At 40.5% G+C, this 27,710-nt stretch overlaps 1 protein-coding gene across 1 annotated transcript in view; it reads left to right on the plus strand.

The window, feature by feature from the left end:
* LOC126094922 (tetratricopeptide repeat protein 5-like) overlaps positions 1 to 27,710 on the plus strand; it is a 134,881-nt gene that overhangs the window by 33,640 nt on the left and 73,531 nt on the right. Inside the window, exon 3 of the mRNA XM_049909569.1 lies at positions 20,520 to 20,737. Within this exon, the coding sequence (XP_049765526.1) occupies positions 20,520 to 20,737 (218 nt within the window). The remainder of the gene's footprint in view (positions 1 to 20,519; positions 20,738 to 27,710) is intronic.

The raw sequence follows: 27,710 nt of genomic DNA on the forward strand, positions 1-27,710 counted from the left end.
AAAACTCTTATTAATTGGGATCCATCTTGTATGCCAAAAAGACAGGAGAAAATGAAGGAAAATACATCAGAGAGAGTATATTAATAAGTACTGTACCAGATATAGTTCAGCACTGATAAAGAGTTAAAAACGGAGAAAAAGGAAGAAAATTTGAGGGAACAGATTGTGGTACAAAGCTAGGAGAGTTGCTTTTATTTATTTATACCTATATCCACATACAAACACAGCAAATTACAGCAAAGTTAGATGCAAACAGTACGTCAGGATTCCTTAGCAAATTACAGCAAAGTTAGATGCAAACAGTACGTCAGGATTCCTTTCAGTTCCGCCTGCACAAGAAATGTGGGAAGAATGACTACTCTGTGTACACTGTAATTAGTCTGATGTCATCATCAGTCCCTGCTGGAGCGATATGTAGGGGTTAGAAATAAATGAACCATGGACCTTGCTGTTGGTGGGGAGGCTTGCGTGCCTCAGCGATACAGAGAGCCGTACCGTAGGTGCAACCACAACGGAGGGGTATCTGTTGCGAGCCCAGACAAACATGTGGTTCCTGAAGAGGGGCAGTAGCCTTTTCAGTAGTTGCAGGGGCAACAGTCTGGATGATTGACTTATATGGCCTTGTAAAACTAACCTAAATGGCCTTGCTGAGCTGGTACTGCGAACAGCTGAAAGCAAGGGGAAACTACAGCCGTAATTTTTCCCGAGGGCATGCAGCTTTACTGTATGGTTAAAAAATGATGGCGTCCTCTTGGATAAAATATTCCGGAGGTAAAATAGTCCTCCATTCGGATCTCCGGGTGGGGACTACTCAAGAGGACGTCGTTATCAGGAGAGAGAAAACTGGCGTTCTACGGATCGGAGCGTGGAATGTCAGATCTCTTAATCGGGCAGGTAGGTTAGAAAATTTAAAAAGGGAATTGGATATGTTAAAGTTAGATATAGTGGGAATTACTGAAGTTTGGTGGCAGGAGGAACAAGACTTTTGGTCAGGTGAATACAGGGTTATAAATACAAAATGAAATAGGGGTAATGCAGGAGTAAGTTTAATAATGAATAAGAAAATAGGAATGTGGGTAAGCTACTACAAACAGCATAGTGAACACATTATTATGGCCAAGACAGACATGGAGCCCATGCCTACTACAGTAGTACAAGTTTATATGCCAACTAGCTCTGCAGATGATGAAGAAATTGATGAAATGTATGATGAGATAAAAGAAATTATTCAGATAGTGAAGGGAGATGAAAATTTAATAGTCATGGGTGACTGGAATTCAGTAGTAGGAAAAGGAAGAGAAGGAAACGTAGTAGGCGAACAGAGCATAACTCAATCATAGCTAACACTTGTTTCAAGAATCATAAAAGAAGGTTGTATACAGGGAAGAAGCCTGGAGATACTAGAAGGTATCAGATAGATTATATAATGGTAAGACAGAGGTTTAAGAACCAGGTTTTAAATTGTAAGACATTTCCAGGGGCAGATGTGGACTCTGACCACAATCTATTGGTAATGAACTGTAGATTAAAACTGAAGAAACTGCAAAAAGGTGGGAATTTAAGGAGATGGGACCTGAATAAACTGACTAAACTAGAGGTTGTACAGAGTTTCAGGGAGAGCATAAGAGAATGATTGACAGGAATGGTGGAAAGAAATACAATAGAAGAAGAATGGGTAGCTTTGAGGGATGAAGTAGTGAAGGCAGCAGAGGATCAAGTTGGTAAAAAGACAAGGGCTAGTAGAAATCCTCGTGTAACAGAAGAAATATTGAATTTAATTGATGAAAGGAGAAAATAGAAAAATGCAGTTAATGAAGCCGACAATAAAGAATACAAATGTCTCAAAAATGAGATCAACAGGAAGTGCAAAATGGCTAAGCAGGGATGGCTAGAGGACAAATGTAATGCTGTAGAGGTGCATATCACTAAGGGTAAGATAGATACTGCCTACAGGAAAATTAAAGAGACCTTTGGAGAAAAGAGAACTACTTGTATGAATATCAAAAGCTCAGATGGAAACCCAGTTCTAAGCAAAGAGGGGAAAGCAGAAGGTTGGAAGGGGTATATAGAGAGTCTGAACAAGGGCGATGTATTTGAGGACAATATTATGGAAATGGAAGAGGATGTAGATGAAGATGAAATGGGAGGTATGATACTGCGTGAAGAGTTTGACAGAGCACTGAAAGACCTGAGTCGAAACAAGGCCCTGGGAGTAGACAACATTCCATTAGAACTACTGACAGCCTTGGGAGAGCCAGTCCTGACAAAACTCTACCATGTGGTGAGCAACATGTATGAGACAGGCGAAATACCCTCAGATTTCAAGAAGAATATAATAATTCCAATCCCAAAGAAAGCAGGTATTGCAGGTGTGAAAATTGCTAGACTATCAGTTTAATAAATCATGCTGCAAAATACTAATGCGAATTCTCTACAGACAAATGGAAAAACTGGTAGAATCTGACCTCGGAGAAGATCAGTTTGGATTCCGTAGAAATATTGGAACATGTGAGGCAATACTGACACTACAACTTATCTTAGAAGATAGATTAAGAAAAGACAAACCTACATTTCTAGCATTTGTAGATGTAGAGAAAGCTTTTGACAATGTTGACTGGAATTCTGTCTTTCAAATTCTGAAGGTGGCAGGGGTAAAATACAGGGAGCGAAAGGCTATTTACAATTTGTACAGAAACCAGATGGCAGTTATAAGAGTCGAGGGACATGAAAGGGAAGCAGTGGTTGGAAAGGGAGTGAGACAGGGTTGTAGCCTATCCCTGATGTTATTCAATATGTATATTGAGCAAGCAGTAAAGGAAACAAAAGAAAAATTCGGAGTAGGCATTAAAATCCAAGGAGAAGAAATAAAAACTTTGAGGTTCACCGATGACATTGTAATTCTGTCAGAGACAGCAAAGGACCTGGAAGAGCAGTTGAACCGAATGGACAGTGTCTTGAAAGGAGGATATAAGATGAACATCAACAAAAGCAAAACGAGGATAATGGAATGTAGTCAAATTAAGTCGGGTGATGCTGAGGGAATTAGATTAGGTAATGAGACACTTAAAGTAGTAAATTAGTTTTGCTGTTTGGGGAGCAAAATAACTGATGATGGTTGAAGTAGAGAGGATATAAAATGTAGACTGGCAATGGCAAGGAAAGCGTTTCTGAAGAAGAGAAATTTGTTAACATTGAGTATAGACTTAAGTGTCAGGAAGTCGTTTCTGAAAGTATTTGTATGGAGTGTAGCCATGTATGGAAGTGAAACATTGACGATAAATAATTTGGACAAGAAGAGAATAGAAGCTTTCGAAATGTGGTGCTACAGAAGAATGCTGAAGATTGGATGAGTAGATCACATAACTAATGAGGAGGTATTGAATAGAATTGTGGAGAAGAGAAATTTGGGGCACAACTTGACTAGAAGAAGGGATTGGTTGGTAGGACATGTTCTGAGGCACCAAGGGATCACTAATTTAGTATTGGAGGGCAGCGTGGAGGGTAAAAATCGTAGAGGGAGACCAAGAGATGAATACACTAAGCAGATTCAGAAGGATGTGCGTTGCAGTAGTTACTGGGAGATGAAGAAGCTCGCACAGGATAGAGTAGCATGGAGAGCTGCATCAGACCAGTCTCTGGACTGAAGACCACAACAACAACAACAACAACAGAAGTAAATTTCTACATTCTACACTTAATATTGATTCTCACAGTTTTATAAGCAGCCTTGCAAAGAATAAGTGTCTGAAAATTCAGGTTTTTCAGCACTTCTGTGTTGCTCTCCCACAAATCAAACAAACATGTTTAACAAGAGCAGGCACTGTCTGTAGGGAAGTGACTGTTAAAAACTAAGATTTTGAAAACAACCACAAATTGCACTTTGTATTTTTTATTGACTGATTTTGCTCTTCAAATAGACTAGAGCAACGTCAGAATATACGCTGTAAAAGGTACAAATTGAGATAATATGGAAAACTTCCATTGACATTACATAAAGTACATATTCTTCTTCCAGTATGGTAACTTATGTATAATGTTGGCTGACAACATTAAAGATTGCCTTTAAAGTTGGCTGACAGCGGTAAAGATTAATCTGGCTGTACTGTAGTACTTAATCTTATGTTTAAAGCACATTAGTAAATGATGACATTGATAGTGGCAAAGATGAAATTGACTGTACAAGAGTATTTGTAATGTCCGTGGTATAATCTGTCCAAATATAATTTACAACTCTAGGAAATGAAAGTTATATTTTAATTGCCTCTTTTTTGGGCGTGTATGTAGACATCTCATATCTGTACATTTCTGCTTATTGTTCAACAACATTAGTACCTCTGTATAAATAAAAATATCTTTCAAAATACATTATAAAAAATATATATTTAAAAATGTCTATAAATAAATGCATTCAAAACTACCGTTTTTAAAAATATTTCTGTTAGGATGGTGCGACTGGTATTATATTTTCGTTGCTTATCTACAGCACTTCAGCAAATAACTGGAAGAACAGATGTAAATTAAATTCATTTTGTTTGTTTAGTAAATTTTGTGGGTTTTTCTTCATTTCTAAGAAAATTTCGTATGCTTCCAAAACATTTAACAAAGGACCTTTATCTGTAGTGTGGATGATTTTCATACTTTCTTGTATCTTACCTACAGTATGTTTAGTTGTTTTCAAATGTGCACCTTCTTTTAAACACTCTTCCAGTTTGGCCAATGTATGTGCTCTGGCAATTTTGGCCCTTCATCTTATATAGTCCTGAATTACTGTATTTGTCCTTATGAACATTCTACTTGTGTAATGCATGTCTAAGGGAGTTGCTAGATCAAAATGCCACCTTTATTTATTTATTCCATGTGATCTGATGGTACATAGTGTGTTGCAGATGTCAGAAAACATAATTTAGCATTGTTAACATATATTAACATAGGCCTATTGTATCCTAATGTATTATATTGCTCAATGTTTTCAATTTAACACAAATAGCAAGATACTGTTCTAAGTATTTATTTACAGAGTAAAAACAGTGCCACAACAAATATGACTTCACGGCTTTGCTAAATCTTATGTTGTCTTCAGTGGACTTAATACTAGTGGGAAGATTGTTGAACAGTTGGAGGCCCATGAGGAAAGCTCCCTTTTTACACAGTTGAGTGTTTGTATGTAAAACATGCAGATTTGTGTTTTTCCTGGTGTTGTGTTCATGTATTTCACTATTTTTTACGACTCTGGTGTCAGTTGGCACTATGTGGTTTCTGAAAAATTTTAGAGTCTCGAGAATGTATAGGCAAGGTAGTGTAAGGATTTCCAACTTTCTGAAGATGGGTTTGCAAGAGTCTCTGGGTTTGCTCCCAGTAATAATCCTCATTGCTCTTTTATGGATTCTGAATGTTCTCAGAGCAGTTAAAGAATTTCCCCAGAATATTACACCATATTTTATGTGGGCTTGTATGTAAGCGTAGTAAGCACTGGTTAATGTTTTCAGGCTAGCACATGTTTTCAGTACACTCAATGCATAACAGCCAGTACAAATCCTGGCATTTACCTTTCCTGTATGTGTATTCCATTTCAGGTTATCTTGAACCCACAGACCCAGGAATTTGAAAACAGTGTCGGTATCTATTGACTGGTTATTTACAGTGACAGATGGTTGAGAGGAATTTGCATTTTGTGTTGTGTGAAAGTTCATGGAAGCTGTCTTTTTGGTGCTGATAGTTAATCTGTTGATTTTAGCCCAGTTGCTGAGTTGTTCAGTGGCCAAGTTCACAGCTTTTTGCACAGCCTCTGTATTCTCCCCTTTGAGGAGTACAGTTTTGTCATCAGCAAATATTATTGTTTTGTGTGCATCAACATTCAGGCTCAAGTCATTAATATACAGGAGGAAAAGTAGGGGTCCCAATACTGAGCCCTGTGGAACACCTTGCTTTACTGTTTTATTACTTGATAGTATTTCGGTTATTGAGTTGCTTCACTCTCTGTCTTGCAATACAGCTGTTATAGGACCTTTGTACACAGAAACGGCAAAGAAACTGGTATAGACATGCATATTCAAATACAGGGATGTGTAAACAGGCAGAATATGGCGCTATGGTCGGCAACACCTGTATAAGACAATAAATCTCTGGCACAATTGTTAGATAAGTTACTGCTGCTACAATTGTAGGTTATCAAGATGTAAGTCAGTTCGAATGTGTTGTTACAGTGGATGCACAAGCGATGGGACGCATCATCTCTGAGGTAGCAATGAAGTGAGGATTTTCCAATATGACCATTTCATGAGTGTACTGTGAATGTCAGGAATCTGGTAAAACATCAAATCTCTGACATCACTGCGGTGGCAAAAAGATGCTGCAAGAACGTGACCATGACAACTGAAGAGAATCGTTCAACGTGACAGAAGTGCAACCCTTCTGCAAATTACTGCAGATTTCAATGCTGGTCCTTCAACAAGTGTCAGCATATGAACCATTCATTGAAACGTCTTTAACATGGGCTCTCGGAGCCACACTCATCGTCACTTGTGTTGTAACTTGTACACGCAACAGAACCAAGAATGTTAGTATAACTTTATTAGACTGTGGCATGCACACCAATCACCATAAAATGCACTGAGCACAATAAGATAAGGCAAATGTATGCAAGCAGCAATAACATGATAACAGAATGCGAGCTTAGCATGGCAGGGTTTAAATAGGCACTTGCCCACGGCGGGCTCTATTGGAAGTTTGCAGTGTTGCTTTTTTGCGGTGCACTCTTGCGAATGACAACACACTGCTAATGCATGCAGCTTTCAAGTGTGTGCATTACTCCAATAACCATGTTGGTTCTGTGTTTCTCTGGAAAGAATCTTGGCTCTCGTTCACCAACACATATACCTACCGTCCACAGCCTATTTTTCCATATCAAGGCACAGATCATTTCTTTCACCATCTGTCAACCTTCCCCACCCCAATACCACTTTAATCCCTACTCCTCATTGTTGACACCACCTCCCCACCCCAATACCACTTTAATCCCTACGCATCACTGTTAACACCACCTCCCTATGCTCCAACATCTTACAAACATTGCAACTATCTAAAATCACCTCTCCCTACATTCAACCAACTTCATACTCATCACATTACTCCTACTAGACCGGACAAACTAAATCATTATGCATAACAACTTCTCCTTTAAGGGGAGCATACATATACAAATCCACAATACACAGCCACAAGTAGCTGCAGGATAACATCTTGTGCCAACCGATTCACAGATCATCTAGTGATAACCTTGCAAGCCAGCCGAAATTGCAAACCCATCATCTGCTTCTGGTTCATTGATAGTATATTCATGACCTGATCCGAGAGCCAAAACATGTCATCCTCATTCTTCCTCAGCCTCAACACTTTCTCTCTTATCAGCGTCAACTGGTCCTCTCAGCCAAGCATCCTGGATGTCGACCTCTGCCTCTCTGATGGATCCCTACAAAACTCTCCCATATCACACACACTAATGATCAACATTATCTGCATTTTGATAGCTGTCATCTCTTTCTCACCATAAAATCTCTCCCATATAGTCCAGCCACTGTGGTCAGCGCATCTGCAGTGATGAGCAGTCCCTCACTCACTATGCTGAAGTTCTTAATAAGGTGTCACAAATTGGTATTATGCCCCAAACTTAGTCTGTAAACAGATCTGCTGAGCCATATCCACACACTCCCCTAATATCCCAACCACCCCTCCAGAAACCAGGTGCAAAGGAGCACACCCCTATGTCCCTCAGTATCATCCTGGAATGGAACAACTGATATTTATCCTTGAAAAGGGCTTAAACTTCTTATCACGGTGCCTGAAAATGAGCAACACCCAATACAAAATCCTTTCCACTCCTGCCGAAGTGGTGTCCCACTGCTCACTCAGTCTACACAATATACTCATTCGTCCTCATGTCATGACCCTTTGCCATAGGGGTCATACTCCTGTGGAAAGCGATATGCCCACTTGGTACATCTTGTCCTGTTCCTATCACAGGCTTACCCAGTCCTATCAGAAGCAGGACCAACCGCAGAAGCAGTTGTATCACGTATACCAGATTTGTTATAACTTGTATACAGCATTTTTTCAGGGTATGACCACCAACCAACTGTCTACCCGACTTAATGGCAACCGCCAAACTGCATTTTAAAGCGGAGTCGACAACCCAGTGGTGGAACACTCAGCTGACCACAACATGCTCAATTTCAGTGGCTGCTTCACAATCTTTGCAATTCAGAGCCTTGTCTCTAACACCAGCTCCTCCAAATTGTGTTGACAAAAACTGCCCTCACAGTACATTCTTTGACCTTGTAACCCTCCTGGCATCAGTTCCCACCAGCTCCTGCCATCACGTACCCCCACCCTCTTACCTCAGCTCCACTCGTCCTGCTCTCACTCACTTACTCATTCCTCTCCACAGTCTCGCTCTTCCCGTGTTCTGACTACCTTTCGCCATCCACTTGATCGTGTCACTGTGCACTGTACACAACTTCTCATCTCCAGCTAGAAAGAGCTCACCAGTGCCACAATTCTACCTCCCTGTGAGCCATCAGCTGCCCTACCCCAATTCTCTCTCTCACTTCCTGCTTCCCTCTTATTTCCCATTGCCCACTCTGACAACATGAGCCTCCACTGTAGTTAAGTCGGCTGGGACAGTGTTGCTGTACAGGTGTACATGTACTCTACAGCTTTGAAGAAGGATTTGTCTAAAATCTAGCGATGTTCTCAGTTCTGTTTATGTGACTATCAATGACTTGGCACCTTGAGTGTTTGGCAAGTCATTACCTTCACATGATGTTCATCAAGAATATCACAGCTGTTCTCCAATCACAAAGTGTTTGAGTCATGAGTATTTACTTGAAATATTAATAACTACTGAGGGACCAATGGGGCTTCTAGTACGTTATCAGAATTATGACCGTGACAACAGAATTATGACAATGACAACCACCAGCAGCAGCAGCAGCAACAACCTCATATGTTTTCTCCTCCCTACATGCTCCTTTCCATTCTCTATAGTCCCCAATTTGTCAGATACTGGAAATTGGAGTATACCACAACTCTAATAATAAAGAAATAAGGCGTAACACAAACCTTGAGTATTCTGACATTCGAATAAAGTAGAACACAACATTTACGTGATGGCAGACTTCCCTAACATTATGAACAACACAAAGCACACATACCTAAACTGTAGTAAAGTACACAGAAGCCTGAGACAGAGTACTGAACCTCAGAGAGCAGATCAAGGTGACATAAGGGGAGACTGTGATGAATCTTATCACATGGCTTGTTCTATTGATTTGTGCTTGTACCAGTAGCACTAGATACTCATGCTCGCCAAGCGATCGACATGGTGAGCATTCATGAACAATATTTCCGCATTCTGTTCGAGATGATGAGCAGATAAACTGCTGCTAACTGCAAGGTGGTAAATGGCTGTAGAGAGATGTGTCACGACTGTGCTAAGCTGCAGCTGCTGGTCCATCTCAAAGAACTTAACGGGGCAGAAAGCAGTGATGACCAGGCCTTTTATGGCGACACTGGTGCCACAATCGTGTAAACTTTTGACTTCAAAAAACAGAGCTGTTGCCAACTACACGGCAGGCCAAAGGACCATGGTCCACCTGCTGAGACACTGGAGCTGAACACGTCTTTTTGTCGAGAGAACTTTCCTAATCTGCCTTAGTCCCAACTGTTGGGAAGGCAGTTCTCATTTTGTCCCTGCACCTCTGCGAGAAAAGAAAAGACTGTTTAAAACTTGAGTAGCTTAGAGTAATTTATCTCTCAAAATGATGGCAGCTGAAATCTGATTTGTTTTTTCAGAATGTGAGGAATCATTATCATGAAGTTTATTTTCTCTCAAAAGTCTTGTTAATGGTTAAGATCATGACTGAATTTTTAAGGCACTTGAAATAAAAATGGTTCAGAGTAATTCTCCAATGATTTCTACTGGTGATGAGACACATGTGGAGGTTGAAAAACAGGAGATATCTGGGTTCTTCAAAAATTAAGTTACACATGCTGTCCGAAGCTAGGACCATCATGTAATAAAAGTGATGCACTGTCAGAAGAGAGTAGACGTTCTGGGTTTCCTGTAAAGACAGATCTGCTGCAGTATGGGTAACAGGTGCATCACAGTGTGAAAGGAAAATGACAAAGCAACTGGAAACATACTACAAAATCAAAGAGGCAGGACCTTATGATTCACTTAGGCAAAGTATCTATATTGTACACAGATTCTCCACGAAATTTTGGCCACATGCAATGTCATGTCCAACCACGGCCAAACGGTGACAATAATTTGACCGAGACTACACAGAAGCAATCGTCAAGTTAGGCCTTTGGTGTCCACCACAGATGAAAATGTTTATACAATGGAGGAACCAATATGCAGTCATCACAATTTTCCAATGAAGAGAACATTCATGTGATGGTTCTCAAACAGTTCTGTGTCAGGAACAAATCGCTACCTTTGAGGAACCCAGCAGTCAGCAGAATGTTGCGCCAATGATGACTGATGGTGCTGCTGATGAGTTTCTATGCCAACTGGTTGATCAGCAACGGGTTCTTACTGCAGCGTTGCAGCACCTCAGCCAACAGCGGGAGGCGTTTGGCACAATGTGACACAATCAAACCCAGGTATTGCAAACACTTGCCTCTGTTTTTGGCTAGTTTGGGTCCATCTCAATCTACGTCACCTGCTGCGTCACCCTTTGCACCTCCTGTTTTGCCTGTTGCTACCCTGGTTGTTTATCCCCTGCCATTCCCGACTTATGACGAGACTTTTGAACAATGGGAAGTGTATAAGAAACAGCTGCGGCAGCATTTACATGCATTTTGATTGGCAGTTATCGGCTCACATGTATCAACTCCTTTGATAACTGGTCCCCTGCTAGATCTGTCTTCACTCTCCTTTGATAACACGTGCGACCTTAGTTCAAAATACTACTGTGAATGGTCGCATGTCATTGCCACTCGAGTTGAGTTCTATCGGCATTGCAAGAAACCAGAACATTCCTATAAGACCTGTGCAGCTGAGCTTCACAGTTTCAGCTGTCATTGTCAGTTTGACATGGATATATATAAGGAGTTGTATGCCGACTAAATAGTTTGTGATGCAGTAATTCAGTTGGCTCCCAATTATGAGGTTCATGAGTGGGCCCTTCAATGTAAAAACCCATCCCTCTCCGATGTTCTGACTATTGCACAATCATTTGTGGTTTTGAGGGCCATGGGTACTCAAACTGAATTGTGGTGTGAGGTGGCAGAAGTTCAACCCCCCTCGCCCCTCCCCGGTGTTTGTCGAACAGTTCACAGGGGGACGATATGGTGACAGTGGTCTGCGCATGAACAAAACACGATGGCGGCTGGCCCAACTCGCTGCAGCAGCCACAGCTGCAGCAACAGCACAACAAGCCTGGTAATGAAAAACAGCACAAGCTTTCCACACTTCCCTCTTGTCCATTGTGTTTTGTCACTTATGATGGGCTGGATTATCTTAAGTGGTGGGCCATTTGCTGCCAGAGCAACAAAATGGGCCACATTGCTCCTGTTTGTAATGTAAAATCCCAACAGCCTATTGGAGACACTGTCATGGATGTCAATTGTGTATCAGCAATCTCTGTTGCACCCAATAATCTTTTTATTGATGTCAAGGTTTATCAGAAGGTTCTACACGTGCAAGTTGACACTTGTGCTGCTGTGTCGTTACTCAACTTGCAGACATACATCAACTTGGGTTCTCCCTCTTTAGCGCCAGTGTCACATACATTAGTCACCTAAAATCAACAAGTGTTCCGAAATTAGGTAATTTCACGGCCCCAGTCACATGTAAATCTGTTGTTAATCCGCTGACTTTTCTAGCGGTGAACAGTGCACGCAGTGAAAACTTGTTTGGCTTGAATGCCTTTAACCTTCTCAGATTTACTATTTCCGATGAAGTTAATCTCATCTCTGATCAAGTGACTTACACACAATTTGACTCTTTATGCTCTGGATTTTTCGTCCTGTTTTCTGTGGGTTCGGGTTGTGCCAATAATTTCAAAGTCCACATCACCATGAAACTTTCAGCCAGACTCCATTTCGACTGAGCGAGGTGGCGCAGTGTTTAGCACATTGGACTCGCATTTGGGAGGATGACCGTTCAATCCCATGTCCGGCCATCCTGATTTAGGTTTTCCGTGAATTCCCTAAATCACCCCAGGCAAATGCCTGGATGGTTCCTCTGAAAGGGCACGGCTGACTTCCTTCCCCTTCAAAGCTTCTATCAATGCTCAGTCTATCATTGACACGTATCCCTTTCTGTGCCCTGATGAACTTTTTGCTAAGCTCACTGGTGGTCAGTATTTTTCCAAGATCGACTTCTCTGATGCGTATCTGCAGCTTTCCATTGATGCTGACTCTCAACGACTTTTGACCATTAACACGCCTTTTGCCTTGTAGCAATACTTGCAGTTACCATTTAGCGTGGCTAGCGCTCCAGTGATTTTTCAACGGATTCTTGAACAATTCACGAGGTCTGTGCCTGGCTGTCCCAACTATCTTCATGATATTTGGGTCCTGGCTCCTCCACTGTTGAACATCTCAACAACTTATGTACGCTCTTTTCAGTGTTACAGGCCACCGGGTTAAAATGCAATTTGGAAAAGTACCGCATCTTTCAGCCTTCTATTGTTTATTTTGGTTTCGAGGTCTCTAGTGTTGGTGTCAGACACCTTCATCAGATTGTCTCTGCTGTTGTGGCTCTTCCCAGTCCTATATTAGTTAAGGAGCTTCAGGTTTTTTTTTAAGTAAGACTGCTTATTATCATCAGTTTTTGCTGGGGGCGGTGCTTGTTGCACAACCGTTACATGCCTTGATGCATAAGGGAACATAGTTCCACAGGTAACAAGCATGTGAAATGGTGTTTCCCAAACTGAAGTCTATGTTACAATCTGCATCTTGCCTCGTAACACATCAACTAGGTCAACATTTAGTGTTAGCAACAGATGCATCCCAACATGGGCTAGGGGCTTGTTACATCATAAATATTCTGATGGCTCCAAGAGGCCTATTGCATATGCATAGAAGATATTTAATTTGGCTCCAACGAGATATTTACAAATATTCACTAGATATTCACAAATATTCACAAATTCACTGTTGTTTATGCCATAAAGAAGTTTTATGTTTTCCTGTTTTGGTGTAAAATTCCATCTCATCATGGATCACACGCTGTTAGTTTCACTGTTTAATACGTCAGTGTCATTGCCAGACAAAGCAGCACATTGCTTTCATTGTTAGGCGCTGTTCCTTTCTCAGTAAAACTACGTAATTCACTTCTGCCCCATGGCTAAACATGCGAATGCTGACATGCTTTCCCGTCTTCTGGCTGGTTGGGACCCAGTGTTTGATCAGAAGGAGTTACTATGTTTCCATGTTGATGAATGCACTCAACAAACTGTTGATAGTCTTCCAATCACTAGCACTCAGGTCGTGCAAGCTGGTGCTATCGATCTGATTTTACAGAAAGTGATACAAGTGAATACAACTTGGCTGGCCTGAGGCACCTCAGTTGTGGGTATCTGATGCCCTCTGTAACTACTGTGTGTTTCAGAATTATTTCTTTGTCGTTGATTGTGTTCTACTCCTTGATACAGACTGCTCAGCTCCTCCCTCAGGTCTCTGTTTGGAGATCGTACAATTGCTGCATGCTGATTACAGAGAGGTGTCACATGCCAATGTGTTAGCCTGCCATCATTTTTTTGGCCTGGGTTGGATGATGACAGCACTCATTCGGTTATGGCATATTCTCAATGTGTATTGCAACAAGCTGCCCTGTAGGCAATGTTGCCTCTGTGGCCACAACCTTTGCATGCCTGGGACCATCTCCATATTGATTCAATGGCACATTCCTTAATTCCTTAATTGATGCTTTCTCTCGGTTTTCATATGTTGTTCATTGCCCGTCAATTTCGGCCTGTGCTATTTTGGCAGCCCTGTTGAAAATTTGTTTCATCAAAGGACTTGCAGCAATGTTGGTCTGTGATAATGGCTCTCAGTTTGTGTTGCAGGAGTTTGCCACCTTCTGCAATACCCACGGGCTTTGCCACATTTTCAGCGGTGAGGCTGAAAGGTTAGTTAGAACATTCAAAACACAAATGAAAATGTATGTACTTGGTTCCTGTCTGATGTTGCCTTGGATCAATTTCGGTCTTCCGATCAGTTCACACCATTTGGTGACAAAAGCCCCACTGAACTGCTCCACAATGCCATCCCTGGATGCTACTGCATCTCCTGTGGCCCGGCCAGGGACACCAACATACGCAGCCATCGTCCCATTTCTGGCCCAGGGTGGCTGTCTGGGCATGCGGATTTGATTGTTACTCATTGCCGTGGCTGCCGTCTCTGCAGTGTCTGTGGCCTGATGTGGCTGGTTCCCTGCCACGACATACGAGGGGTCCCCCGTCAACCGAAGGATGAACCTGGCGCACTTCTCCAGTACCACTACCTGTACCAATGCAGCTGCCATCCACACCAGAGCCCGCTGTAGGGATACTGCCACCATCAGCTCCTGGACCTGATGTGGACATGGAGCCTGCACCGACATCGCCCATCCTATCATATAAGTTGACACAAGAAGGCAGACTGTGACACTGCCTGCACCCCAGGTACTTCCAACCTAAGCCTCAGCGCCTCATCTCGGTCAGAGCCTTGTGGAAGAAGACACCATTGACATCTTACGAATCCAAGATGTTCCTGAAGGAAAGAGGAATGAAGTAATACCCACACACGTTAAAGCCACACACATTAGCAGTGTGCTGTCATCTGCAAGAGTGTACCACAAAAGAGCAGCACTGTGAATTTCCAATAGAGCTCTATTGGCGAGTGCTTATTTAAACCCTGACATGCTATGCTCATACCCAGTTATCATGCGATTACTGCTTGCATGCATTTGCCTTATCTTATTGTGTTATGGTGATTGGCATACATGCCATAATCTAATAAAGTTATACTAACATTCTTGGTTGTGTTGTGTATCCAAGTTACAACAGTTACGTTTGTGGATTTTGTGATGTGTGTAGAAGGAGGGTGCCCTTCCACCGACACCAGATATTTAGCAGCCCATTTTGAGTGGCTCAAATATAAAGTATTTGAAATAGGGAGGAAAACTACCTAACTGGGTGGTGCTGTTGAAGAAATATCAGAATCAAGCCTTTGCTTAACACTGTCATTTCTTTGCGGTGTGCCCATCCTGTAAGTTGGTTCACTGTGGATATTCAGATTTGCAGGCAATTTGTTACTGTATTCTTTGTAACAAGTATACAATTTGAGGTTGTAAAAAGTATACAATTTGAGGTGATAGATCTTTTTTCTGGCGTGGAATGTGTCGTAACGGATGAATGCAGAAGATTAGTTTTGGAGAGGCAAAAGTAAACTCCATTATTTGTTACAAATTAAATTCAAAATAATGGAGAGATGATGGCTTTCAGTGTTGTCGGAAAGAGCATCACATAGCAAAATTTATTTAAAATTACCAAGAAAGAGCTGACAGAAATTGGTTGGCTGTAACAAATGCACATCACAATTCAAAAAGACCATCTCTGTCACTTTTATGGCTAGAGGTAAAAGTACACTGAGCATAGAAATGTTAACATTTCCAAACTAATTGTGGTAGATTTTATGTGCATGTAAACCACACCTATGTGAAGATGTTTTTTATCGTCGAAGAAATTTATAATTCAGAAAGACTCCAACTAGGTACGACAGATACACTGAAACATTGTGAGAAGTTTATGTTCATTTTTACAATAGCATCAAAATTCAGATGTAGGACAAAGTTGAGAGTAAATTATAGTAACTACACTCCATGTGGTGTTGACATTAAGCAGTAGATATGCACATAAATCATAAATTGGAATAGGCATCAAAGAAGGCTCAGTATCGTGTAAGTAGTGATATGACTAGCCAAGCTACTAGAGCAGAATGAATGTTGTTGGAAGGAAAACAAAGAGAGGACTGTGTGGCTGAGAATTCACAGATTCATTGAAATACAGAGAGAATTAAAAAGAGGTGACCATAGTGAAGTACTGGCGAGTAAGAAGCTGATGAGGGGGCAGGGGGTGGGGTTATGATGTTGGGAATGAATCTGACACCTGTGCATCGCCAGCCACTTAAATGACTACATCACACAGCCTATGCCTCTTTCCATAAACCGTATACACTTTTTACATTTAACTTTACACTGTGCTACATATTTATTCCACTAGCGCCCATAATCTGCTTCGTATTCATTTCCCATTTGCTTCCCACCTTCAAACAATTGCTTTTCTATCTTTTTGTCCCATGATTTGTCAGATTTGTAATGGTCTGTGCATTTATAATTAAACTTATTCTGACTAATATGTGAAAAATTGAGGGAGTCTTAAGTTCTCTTCTCGTACCTTCATGTAAATGTTTTGGTATGACTGATCTTTCTCTCGTTGTGTTCCACCAAATGTTTATTTTTTGCCATCTCAAGAACCAACAATAATAGTACAAAAAATACACTCAAAATTGCTTTCCTGTAATTTCACTTGTTTGCATTTATTATGTTTACAACTTGAAATTTTTCATTGTTACAAATTAATTAATTAATTTATTTTTGAGAGGGGCATTCAATACGTAATGCAACACATTTCTTTCTCAGTCAGTTTTGGTTGAAAAAATGCAGAATGTGTTGTCAAACATTACGGTATATTCCAGCTTCATCCTCTATAGTCTCATGTAGTTTCAATAGGTGGCAGCACTATATGTAGCCTTCAAAATGGTGTCTGTAATGGAGGTGTGTTCCAAGCAGAGAGCTACCATTGAGTTTCTTTTAGCAGAAAACCAGAGCATCACAAATATTCAATGGTGCTTCCAGAATGTATATGGAGACCTGGCTGTGAATAAAAGAATGGTGAGACGCAAAGGAATTAGACATTTGCTAGTGCTGACACACTAGTCCACCAGTAGAGCTACTCAGAGTTGTGTGCCCACAGGGTCCCTTGCCACCTAACAGAAAACCATAAAAAGCAATAAAAGACCATCTGTGCGGAATTGTCTGCATGTGATGAGGCTGATCGTGAAAATTCTTTGTTGAATGTTGTCACAGGCAATGAAATGCGTTCATCACTTTGAACCAGAAACAAAATGCCAATCCATGGAGTGGTGCCACACCACCTCTCCTCTGAAGAAAAAGTTCAAAACCACACCCTCAGGTGGTAAAGTCATGACGTTGAACTTGTGAGACTCTGAAAGGGTTATTCTGTTTGACATCCTCCCTCATGGTGCTACGATCAACTGTGAAGTCTATTGTGATATCCTCAGGAAATTGAACAAACGACCTCAGTGTTTTGTCACGACAAGAATGCAAATGAACGTCCCCTTCTCCATGACAGTGCAAGGCCTCCCACAAGTCTACCCAACCGACAGGAGTTCACAAAACCTCATTGAACTGTTCTTCCTCATCCACCCTATAGCCCGGATGTCACACCTTCCGACTTGCACTTTGTGGGAAGCAGTACATGGATAATGGGGAGGTTATTGATGCAGTGTGATGTTGAGGTTATTGATGCAACAAGATGTAGGCTCTGATATTGACCAGTAGAGTGGTACCACGTGGCATACAATCCCTCCCAGTAGGGTGGTGTAAGGCCATCACATTGAATGGGGACTATGTTGAAAAATAGGATTTCATGGCCAAAGGAATGGAGAATAATGTGGTGAACTGGAATTCTGAATAAAACAAATCTGCTATCAGAAAAAAATGGGTTGTATTACTTATAGAAATCCCCTCGTAATTGCATATTTATGTACATTTGGATCACTGATAGCATGTGTGTTCTAGTTTTAGCCTTTTCTTGGGTTATTATGCCCCATTTGAACTATTACTAGCATATATTTTCTTTTCTGAGGCATTTCCAGTGCAGTACTTGTTGATAGCTCTTTGGGACATTGTGTGAGGTGCATTGCATCACAGTTTTTCTATGACATTACTGCCTCTTTGGTGTCATGCAAAATTACAGTCTGTCACTCTTTGAAAGCTTGCATACTTACAGATTGTGGTAAAAGGTTTTGACAGATATTTGTTGGAGTATTAATATGTAGTAAAGACTTCAAACAAACCACCTGATAAACATCATTGAACTTATATACATGAAGCATGGAGGCAAATTAATAAAAGAACCAGCAATACGAGGCAGTTATTAAAAGTAAGGTGTGATTGGCAATTAAATATAAGTGTCTTTAATGGTCAGCTTTCATTTGAGCAGTAGCACACACAGATTTTCAACCCATGAATAGCCAAAGCTTCCAGGTGGCTGGAGAAATAAATGACCATGCTGTAAGTGTATTACAGTTGGTGGTTTCTTGTTGAAAACAGACTGACTGCCTCTGAAATTCTCCATAAACTCTGTGACTCCATGAAGCATGGAGGCAAATTAATAAAAGAACCAGCCATACGAGGCAGTTCTTAAAAGTAAGGTGTGATTGGCAATTAAATATAAGTGTCTTTAATGGTCAGCTTTCATTTGAGCAGTAGCACACACAGATTTTCAACCCATGAATAGCCAAAGCTTCCAGGTGGCTGGAGAAATAAATGACCATGCTGTAAGTGTATTACAGTTGGTGGTTTCTTGTTGAAAACGGACTGACTGCCTCTGAAATTCTCCATAAACTCTGTGACTTTTATGGGTCTTGAGCAACGCGTTAAGTCTAAATAACCCGATGGTGGTGGGATTTAGGGAAGTCCATAAAAAATGTTAATGATAAAGTTGATGAGAAGCAGGTCATCCATACAGATAGAGGACCTTCTTTATCGTGTGTTATAAAAAATATCAGTTCACAGTTGCTTATGTTCATGTGAAATGTCCATTGGTGTGCACTGGGAAACACTGCACAAAATTATTACTGAGAAACTTAAAATAGAAAATTTTATGCATTATGGGTAAAATGTTAATTAAATCCTTACAAAACACAAAAGATGGCATCTGAACATGGTTTTGCCACTGATAAGAACTTTTCCCTTCACAATGTGTCCGTGGATCAAACAAGGGCTAATAGTCTCAATACAGAGTATAAAGAAGGAATGTCGATAAGACCTCGTCCAGGTTGCCAATAACTGAAAAAAAAAAAAGTATAAACTCAAGCTGCATGGAAAATTTTGGCAGCTTGTCAGATTTTGTGGAGAAGGTAAATAACATCTAAGAAGTAGTGTCAAACATGCTTGAAGCCTAGATACATAATTCAGAAACAGTGATTGCCTGGCTTCATGATAATATATATATATTTAAAAAGAAAGATGATGAGACTTACCAAACAAAAGCGCTGGCAGGTCGATTATCCTTTTGTCTTTCCTTCTCCTTCCCTCTTTCCTGACGAGGCAACCGTTGGTTGCGAAAGCTAGAATTTTGTGTGTATATTTGTGTTTGTTTGTGTGTCTATCGACCTGCCAGCTCTTTTGTTTGGTAAGTCTCATCATCTTTCTTTTTAAATATATTTTTCCCACGTGGAATGTTTCCCTCTATTATATTCATATTGATAATATATATATTTAAAAAACAAAGATGATGTGACTTACCAAACGAAAGTGCTGGCAGGTCGACAGACACACAAACAAACACAAACATACACACAAAATCCAAGCTTTCGCAACCAACGGTTGCCTCGTCAGGAAAGAGGGAAGGAGAAGGAAAGACAAAAGGATATGGGTTTTAAGGGAGAGGGTAAGGAGTCATTCCAATCCCGGGAGCGGAAAGACTTACCTTAGGGGGAAAAAAGGACAGGTATACACTCGCACACACACACATATCCATCCACACATACACAGACACAAGCAGACATTTGTAAAGGCAACTTTACAAATGTCTGCTTGTGTCTGTGTATGTGTGGATGGATATGTGTGTGTGTGCGAGTGTATACCTGTCCTTTTTTCCCCCTAAGGTAAGTCTTTCCGCTCCCGGGATTGGAATGACTCCTTACCCTCTCCCTTAAAACCCATATCCTTTTGTCTTTCCTTCTCCTTCCCTCTTTCCTGACGAGGCAACCGTTGGTTGCGAAAGCTTGGATTTTGTGTGTATGTTTGTGTTTGTTTGTGTGTCTGTCGACCTGCCAGCACTTTCGTTTGGTAAGTCACATCATCTTTGTTTTTTAAATATATTTTTCCTTCGTGGAATGTTTCCTTCTATTATAACTGATAATATATATATGTACACAAGCACTAGTTAAACAACTAGGAAATTCACATGAAAATTTTCAGATGCTAACTGTTGTTTTCATATGATACCATTTTATTCAGCACTTTATTGTTTGAGTAGTTAATACCTGTGAGGAATGTTTTGCATAATTTATTTTTAATACCAGAGGCAAACAAGGACAAAAATTGTTAATAGAGCATGAAACTGAAGGACCATTTTTCAGTCTATGGATACATGTAAAACTATGTTCTGATAATTCATTACACTATATTTTATTGACCATGTGTTCTTTTGCAGATCCTGCATCAAAAGCTAACAAAGCAATGTACTGTTACCTCAGGGGGAGGGCTCTGAATGTCACACCTCAGTTTAATGCTGAGGCTGAGGAAATGTTGTCGAAAGCACTGAAACTCGACCCAAAATTTGTAGATGCGTGGAACGAACTGGGAGAGTGTTACTGGAAGAAAGATGATATTACAGCTGCCAAAAATTGTTTTACTACAGCTCTTTCACATGTAAATATTCTTTCATTTTTATATGTTTTATCCACATGCATTTGAATTTTGAGACAGGATGTTAAAAAGTATATACAAATTACAGTATAATGTGGTCTCAGTATAATGTTTGTGTTTATCTTTATGAGGCGTAAACAGTTGTTTGCTTGATATCATAGCAGATGTCATATTTTACATTGAAAAAAGGAAGGAAGATTATAGTTTAAATGTCCTCTTGACAGTGATGTCATTAGAGTCAGAGCCCAAGCTCAGATAATAAAAGGAAGGGGAAGAAAGTTGGCTGTATCCTTTGGAAAAACCAAAATCTGGATGGTCGGATGAGGGATTTGAACAGTCTCTCTCCCAGATGTGAGTCCAGTGTGGAATACACTGTGCCTTTTCACTTGGTTTTTATGTTGAAGTAGTTTTTTAAAAAAGTGTTCACAATTGTTGAACACAAAACAACTAAATTGACATTATAGATACCTTTATGGTTAACATGTGTTATGACAATGTGAATGAAATAAGACAGTAATGAAAGAATACTTTAGAGGACTTTTCATTTAGTAAAGGTGACGAAAACTTGAATCGTGGGTGTAGACATTTCAGAGAGATATTTTAGTGTTTCATAAGCACGTTACAGAGTTCACATATTGATATAAAATCTGCTTCAGTGACAATGTAAGTTTAGTGGTGTGCGATTGCAGACCAAAACCATAGGAGCATATAAAACAAGTGTTTGCTTGATTTGGATAACTCAGACTTGGAATTACCTAATATAAGTAGGAAAGTTTGTACCATTCCGAAGATTAGTTGCTAATTCCCAAGATGGTGAGAAAAACTGGAATTTGGTAAGAGGTAGTTTCTGAAACAAAGAGGAACAAGATAGGAAAACTGTAACAGCAAGAAAATGTCACCTTACTATTTGTTGTTCATTTAAAATGTAAGTAATTGCAGTGGCATACATCAAAGAGGGAAACAAAAGCCAAGAAACAACCATTCAAGTTAGAGAATGATATGGCAGTTTCACGGTTTGGAACTGAATCAAAATGAAGCGGGAATGACTAGTATGTAGTTAATTAAAATGCTAGCATGGGGGAAATAGGGCAGAGAGTTGCAGTTTGAAAGATCTCCAAATGTAATCTCCAGATGATGAGTTAAAGGGGCGGGGGTGGCCACACAATGCACTATAACTAAAACTCTGATGTTTGGAATTAAAAAGTGTTTTGTCTTAGTATTTATATATTCCAACACAGTTTGGCGTACATACATTTTCATATATTGACCACATTCTTTTGTCAGCTTGTCCTAGTTACTGTGTCACTGTTTTAAAGAACTAGTGTCACCTAATTTCATTGAATTTAAGAGGCAAAGGACCACCAATTTCAAATGTGCTTAAGGTGTGTTGTCAAAACTGTGCCCAAGCTGGTTGTTGTCAGTCAGATTTATGCTGAACTTGCCCATCCAGGTGGTCTTTCCTAGTTCCAATTTTCAGCTAAATTGTGGGTGAATTGGATCTAAAAAAAGGGGGGGGGGAAGCGAATAACACTGTAGTATTATTGTGGCACTCCAGTATCAGGAAAACAGAGAAGGATACTACTGTGATTCCAAATAATTGCTTGATGTGATTGGTTGGTTGATGATATATTCTAGTCAAGTTGGTGATTACACTTTATGCACAGTACTTGGACAGTTGACATAGTCATCTTCTTCAGGTGCTTGGAGCATTGGTCTTATGTGTGCTTGCTGCATGGACACATGCTTTCAAATGGTAACTGATACATTTACCATTGCATTCTATCATATCTACCATATTTCTCTGTTTAAGTGGAGGCAGTGAAATATGTGTATGACAGCTGTTTATTGTTGCCTTAGTATACACAGTGCACCAAGTAAGTAAGAGACAGTATTACATCCAAGCTAAGGAATTCATTAAATAAAACAATGGAAAATCCAGCTTGAATGTAAAAATATTATGAAAAAGAAAGTTGCTACTCATCATATAGTGGAGATGTTGAGTCACAAATAGACGCAACAAAAAGACTGTCACATTATAATCTTTCGACCAGCAGGGCCTTTGTCGAAAATAGTCAACACACACACACACACACACACACACACACACACACAGGCATGTATCCATACAAATGCACCTCATACACACATGACTGCAACCTCTGTCAACTGATGCCACACTGTGAGTGTGTGTGTGTGTGTGTGTGTGTGTGTGTGTGTGTGTGTGATCTATTTTCGACAAAAGCCTTGTTGACTGAAAGTTCATAATGTGATAGTCTTTTAGTTGTGCCTATCTGTGACTCTGCATCTCCGCTATATAATGAGAAGCAACTTTCCTTTGCATAATATTGCTAAGGAATTTATTGCAATTTCACAGCTACAAGGATTCAAAATTATCCCCTTGCACCTCCATACAATGTTTAGATTGATCGTGCAAGTTATTCAGAGAACACTTGAAATCCTGGTTGTGTGCCTCTTTCAGTCTGTTGGTCACAGCACATTGGTTGTTCTCAATGTCACTGAAGTATTTTCCCTCTAAAGTGCCTGTTGTTTCAACAGAGTATGATCTTCATTAACTACAGTGATGAAACCGGTGCAGCATGCAACTCAGTGCTCTCTCTGCTCATCTGCCAGTGAATGTGGTGTAAACTGGGACCAGATCTTTCTCATGTGCAACTCTTTCTCTAAAATCAACCTGGCCAGCTTCTTATTGATACCAAGTTTCACTGCGAGTTTTCTGATAGTAATTCATGTATCACTGGCAACGATTTCGGTGGTTTTTTTCACATTTTCATCCACCCAAGCATATACAGGATGTCTGATGGGTAGTACATTTTCTAAAAATTATTTTCCATTATTAAGTGGTGGAAAGCAGCAGCAGAACACTTGACTATGGCCAAGACAGTTGTCCCTGTGAACACACTGCATATATTTGTAAACTTCTGATGATGTTTTCCACATTTATAGCAAAATTTTGTCCCTTCTTTTTGATCCAAGATGCTACATTTCATTGTCGCTACTTGCACAGTGTTACTTTCATGACGGCTGTGCATGCACTGGCCAAATCATCAACACGACTGAAGTGTCTGTATGTTCAGCACAATCTAGTGTGTGAAATGGTAACCACATTTGATGATGTTTCTGAAAGTGTACCTGGAAAAAAAATCTACCTTGTTACTCATTTGCAACACTGTGTCTATTTTAAGGTGCTAATTGACTTCTGAACAATATCTTCATCTTCTACGGCTATAACTCCTGATGAGTCTTGGCCTCTTCAACCATCTCCTTCAACTTATCCCAGTCCCTTGCCAGCATTTGACAGTTCCTGTAGCCCATCTTTCGAAGGTCTTCTATGACTCTGACCTCCCACATAGTTTTCAGTCGACCACATTCTCTCTGTCCACCTGGCTGTCCCTGTAATATCTTAATTGGTATTTTTGTATTCAACCATGCCACGTGTCAGCCCACCTGGGCCTAGACGACTTCACAATTTTTTTAACAGGCTGGTCTTTGCAGATGGCATACAACTCATGGTTGTATCTCCTCCTCCATCTTTTCCTGTCACAAATTGAACCAGTGAGTCTCCTGAGTATTCTTGAATGCATCCAGTGATTCAGAATTCTTTGCTGTCAGAGCCCAAGTTTCAGAGGCATACTTTGTTCCCTCGGTGTCCGCCATATCTGGTGAACATTCCCCGATCCGCCACCTGGGGAGGTGACCGATGGGACACTAGCAATTCTAAAGGGGTCTGAACAGTATACAAAGTAAAATAATATGATTATTGTTTCATTTTGTATGAATATGTTAAAAGCATCACATTCCTAATGTCACATTTTTCAAATAATATCGATCACTTCTGCTGAAATTTGGTGGTGCTGACACATGTTAGGACAGCTTACTTGCAGTGGGAAATTTTGCAACTTGTCATTTTCATTTTGTAGTTCTGTCACCAAATTGCATTTTATCTTTTTATTTAAAAGCTAGGAGAAATAAAATTTTGCATTGCAAAAGATAGAGTAACTCTGATTTTCAGGTATGTTCTATGTATACTTCTCTCTTGAAAAATCCAAGTTTTAGACCTTTTCCCCCTTGTGTGCTGCCCATCATCTTGAAAAAAGCGCTAAGAAATAACGCTTTTTTCAGATTTTCCTCAGTAACTCGCTTCCAGTGCATTTTAGGCAAAAATACCCTGTTATCAGTTTTAAAGAGTGTTAAATTTGCTGCACATGTCATATGTAACATGTTGGCAAATTCGGAACATCTGCAGAAATAATAGGCTCTGAAAATCTGCAAAAAGTTTAGAAATCGCAAAAAGTTTGATGTATCAGTCATTTCACCATAATACTTTTTTTAGTGCAGTTTTGTGTACAGTGTATAATAACAAATGTTGAAGAGCATTCAATAATTTCCTTCAATATTCATACAAAATATTTGCAATTACTCCCTATACACGCTGAAAAATGTTGGATTAATAATTTTAGTGAAAGTGGACTCGAAATTGAAAATCCCGTTCTCAGCCAAAAATGGGATTCTTGAATGAAATGTCATCTTTAAGCCTTTATGTGTGCAATATATTCATGTATTTCATGCCATTCATCTAATTTCTGGGGAATACATATTTTTGAAAATGAAAAACAGAAATTTACAGCACTTGTACATGTATTTGTATTTCAACAAAATACAATTTAAAAATAGATCTTAAATTTTATTTTAATGATATACACAAAATTTCAAGTTAGAAAGTCATAAATTTTTGTTGTTTTGGTTCAGACTCTTTACACTGACCGATAAGCCGCACATCATCTAACTCGTCTTCTTCAATGTTAATTCATCCTCTGGTGCATTACTGCATAATTTGAATCAATAGTTAAACAGTGGAAATTCCAGATAGGAATATCAGCAATGTAGGAAAGGATAGATTGATACTTACCATAAAGAAGACTCGTCAGGTTCCAGACAGGCACGATTAAACGGCACTCACTTATAGCTTTCAGCCACAGCCTTTGTCAGTAAAGAGAGACACACACAATATTCACAGGAAGATGAAGGGGAAGGGGTAGGGATAGTAGTGTACCTGGGGAGACATCAAATGCTGTCTGGTGGAATGTGCCGGGACTAGACTGCCAACAAGTGCAGTATCAGGAGGTTGTGGGGCAGGGAGGTGGGGATAAAAGGAACAAAATTAAAGGAGCAGGAAAGACAGGCATACGTTAGTGGAGGCCTGTAAACACGGGGCTATTACAAATGATTGAAGCGATTTCGTAAATTCACTGTAGCTCCATTCATTGACATATGGTCACGACACACTGCAGATACGTAGAAAAACTCATAAAGTTTTGTTCGGCTGAAGCCGCACTTCAGGTTTCTGCCGCCAGAGCGCTCGGGAGCGCAGTGAGGCAAAATGGCGACAGGAGCCGAGAAAGCGTATGTCGTGCTTGAAATTCACTCACATCAGTCAGTCATAACAGTGCAACGACCCTTCAGGACGAAGTTCAACAAAGATCCACCAACTGCTAACTCCAGTCGGCGATGGTATGCGCAGTTTAAAGCTTCTGGATGCCTCTGTAAGGGGAAATCAACGGGTCGGCCTCCAGTGAGCGAAGAAACGGTTGAACGCGTGCAGGCAAGTTTCACGCGTAGCCCGCGGAAGTCAATGAATAAAGCAAGCAGGGAGCTAAACGTACCACAGCTGACGGTTTGGAAAATCTTACGGAAAAGGCTAAAGCAGAAGCCTTACCGTTTACAATTGCTACAAGCCCTGACACCCGATGACAAAGTCAAAGCTTTGAATTTTCGGCGCGGTATGCAACAGCTCATGGAAGAGGATGTGTTCAGTGCAAAACTTGTTTTCAGTGATGAAGCAACATTTTTTCTTAATGGTGAAGTGAACAGACACAATGTGCGAATCTGGGCGGTAGAGAATCCTCACGCATTCGTGCAGCAAATTCGCAATTCACCAAAAGTTAACGTGTTTTGTGCAATCTCATGGTTTAAAGTTTACGGCCCCTTTTTCTTCTGCGAAAAAAAGTTACAGGACACGTGTATCTGGACATGCTGGAAAATTGGATCATGCCACAACTGGAGACCGACAGCGCCAACTTCATCTTTCAACAGGATGGTGCTCCACCGCACTTCCATCATTATGTTCCGCATTTCTTAAACAGGAGATTGGAAAACCGATGGATCGTTCGTGGTGGAGATCATGATCAGCAATTCATGTCATGGCCTCCACGCTCTCCCGACTTAACCCCATGTGATTTCTTTCTGTGGGGTTATGTGAAAGATTCAGTGTTTAAACCTCCTCTGCCAAGAAACGTAACAGAACTGCGAGCTCGCATCAACGATGCTTTCGAACTCATTGATGGGGACATGCTGCGCCGAGTGTGGGAGGAACTTATCAGCTTGATGTCTTCCGAATCACTGAAGGGGCACATATCGGACATTTGTGAATGCCTAAAAAAACTTTTTGAGTTTTTGTACTTGTGCGCAAAGCATTGTGAAAATATCTCAAATAATAAAGTTATTGTAGAGCTGTGAAATCGCTTCAATCATTTGTAATAACCCTGTAGAAAGGGGGAGACGAGAATAGGGAGGAGATGATAGGACAGAGGGGGTGGAAACAGTTGGATGCAGGGTGTGGGGACAGTATTTTACTGTAGTTTGAGGCCAGGATCATTACGGGAGCAGAGAATGTGCTGTAAGGATAACTTTCATCTGTGCAGTTCAGAAACGCTGGTGGTGGAGGGAAGGCTCTAGATGGCTTGGATAGTGAAGCAGCCATTGAAATCAAGTGTGTTGTGTTCAGTTGCATGTTGTGCCACATGGTGGTCTACCTTGCTCGTGGCCATAGTTTGGTGGTAACCGTTCATCCTGGTGGACAGCTAGTAGGTAGTCTTACCAATATGAAAAGCTGTGCAGTGATTGCAGCAGAGCTAGTAAATGACGTGGCTGCTTTCACAGGTGGCCCTGTCCCTTATGG

Source organism: Schistocerca cancellata, chromosome 8 (assembly GCF_023864275.1).
Source record: "Schistocerca cancellata isolate TAMUIC-IGC-003103 chromosome 8, iqSchCanc2.1, whole genome shotgun sequence".
In the NCBI taxonomy this organism is placed as follows: Eukaryota; Metazoa; Arthropoda; class Insecta; order Orthoptera; family Acrididae; genus Schistocerca; species Schistocerca cancellata.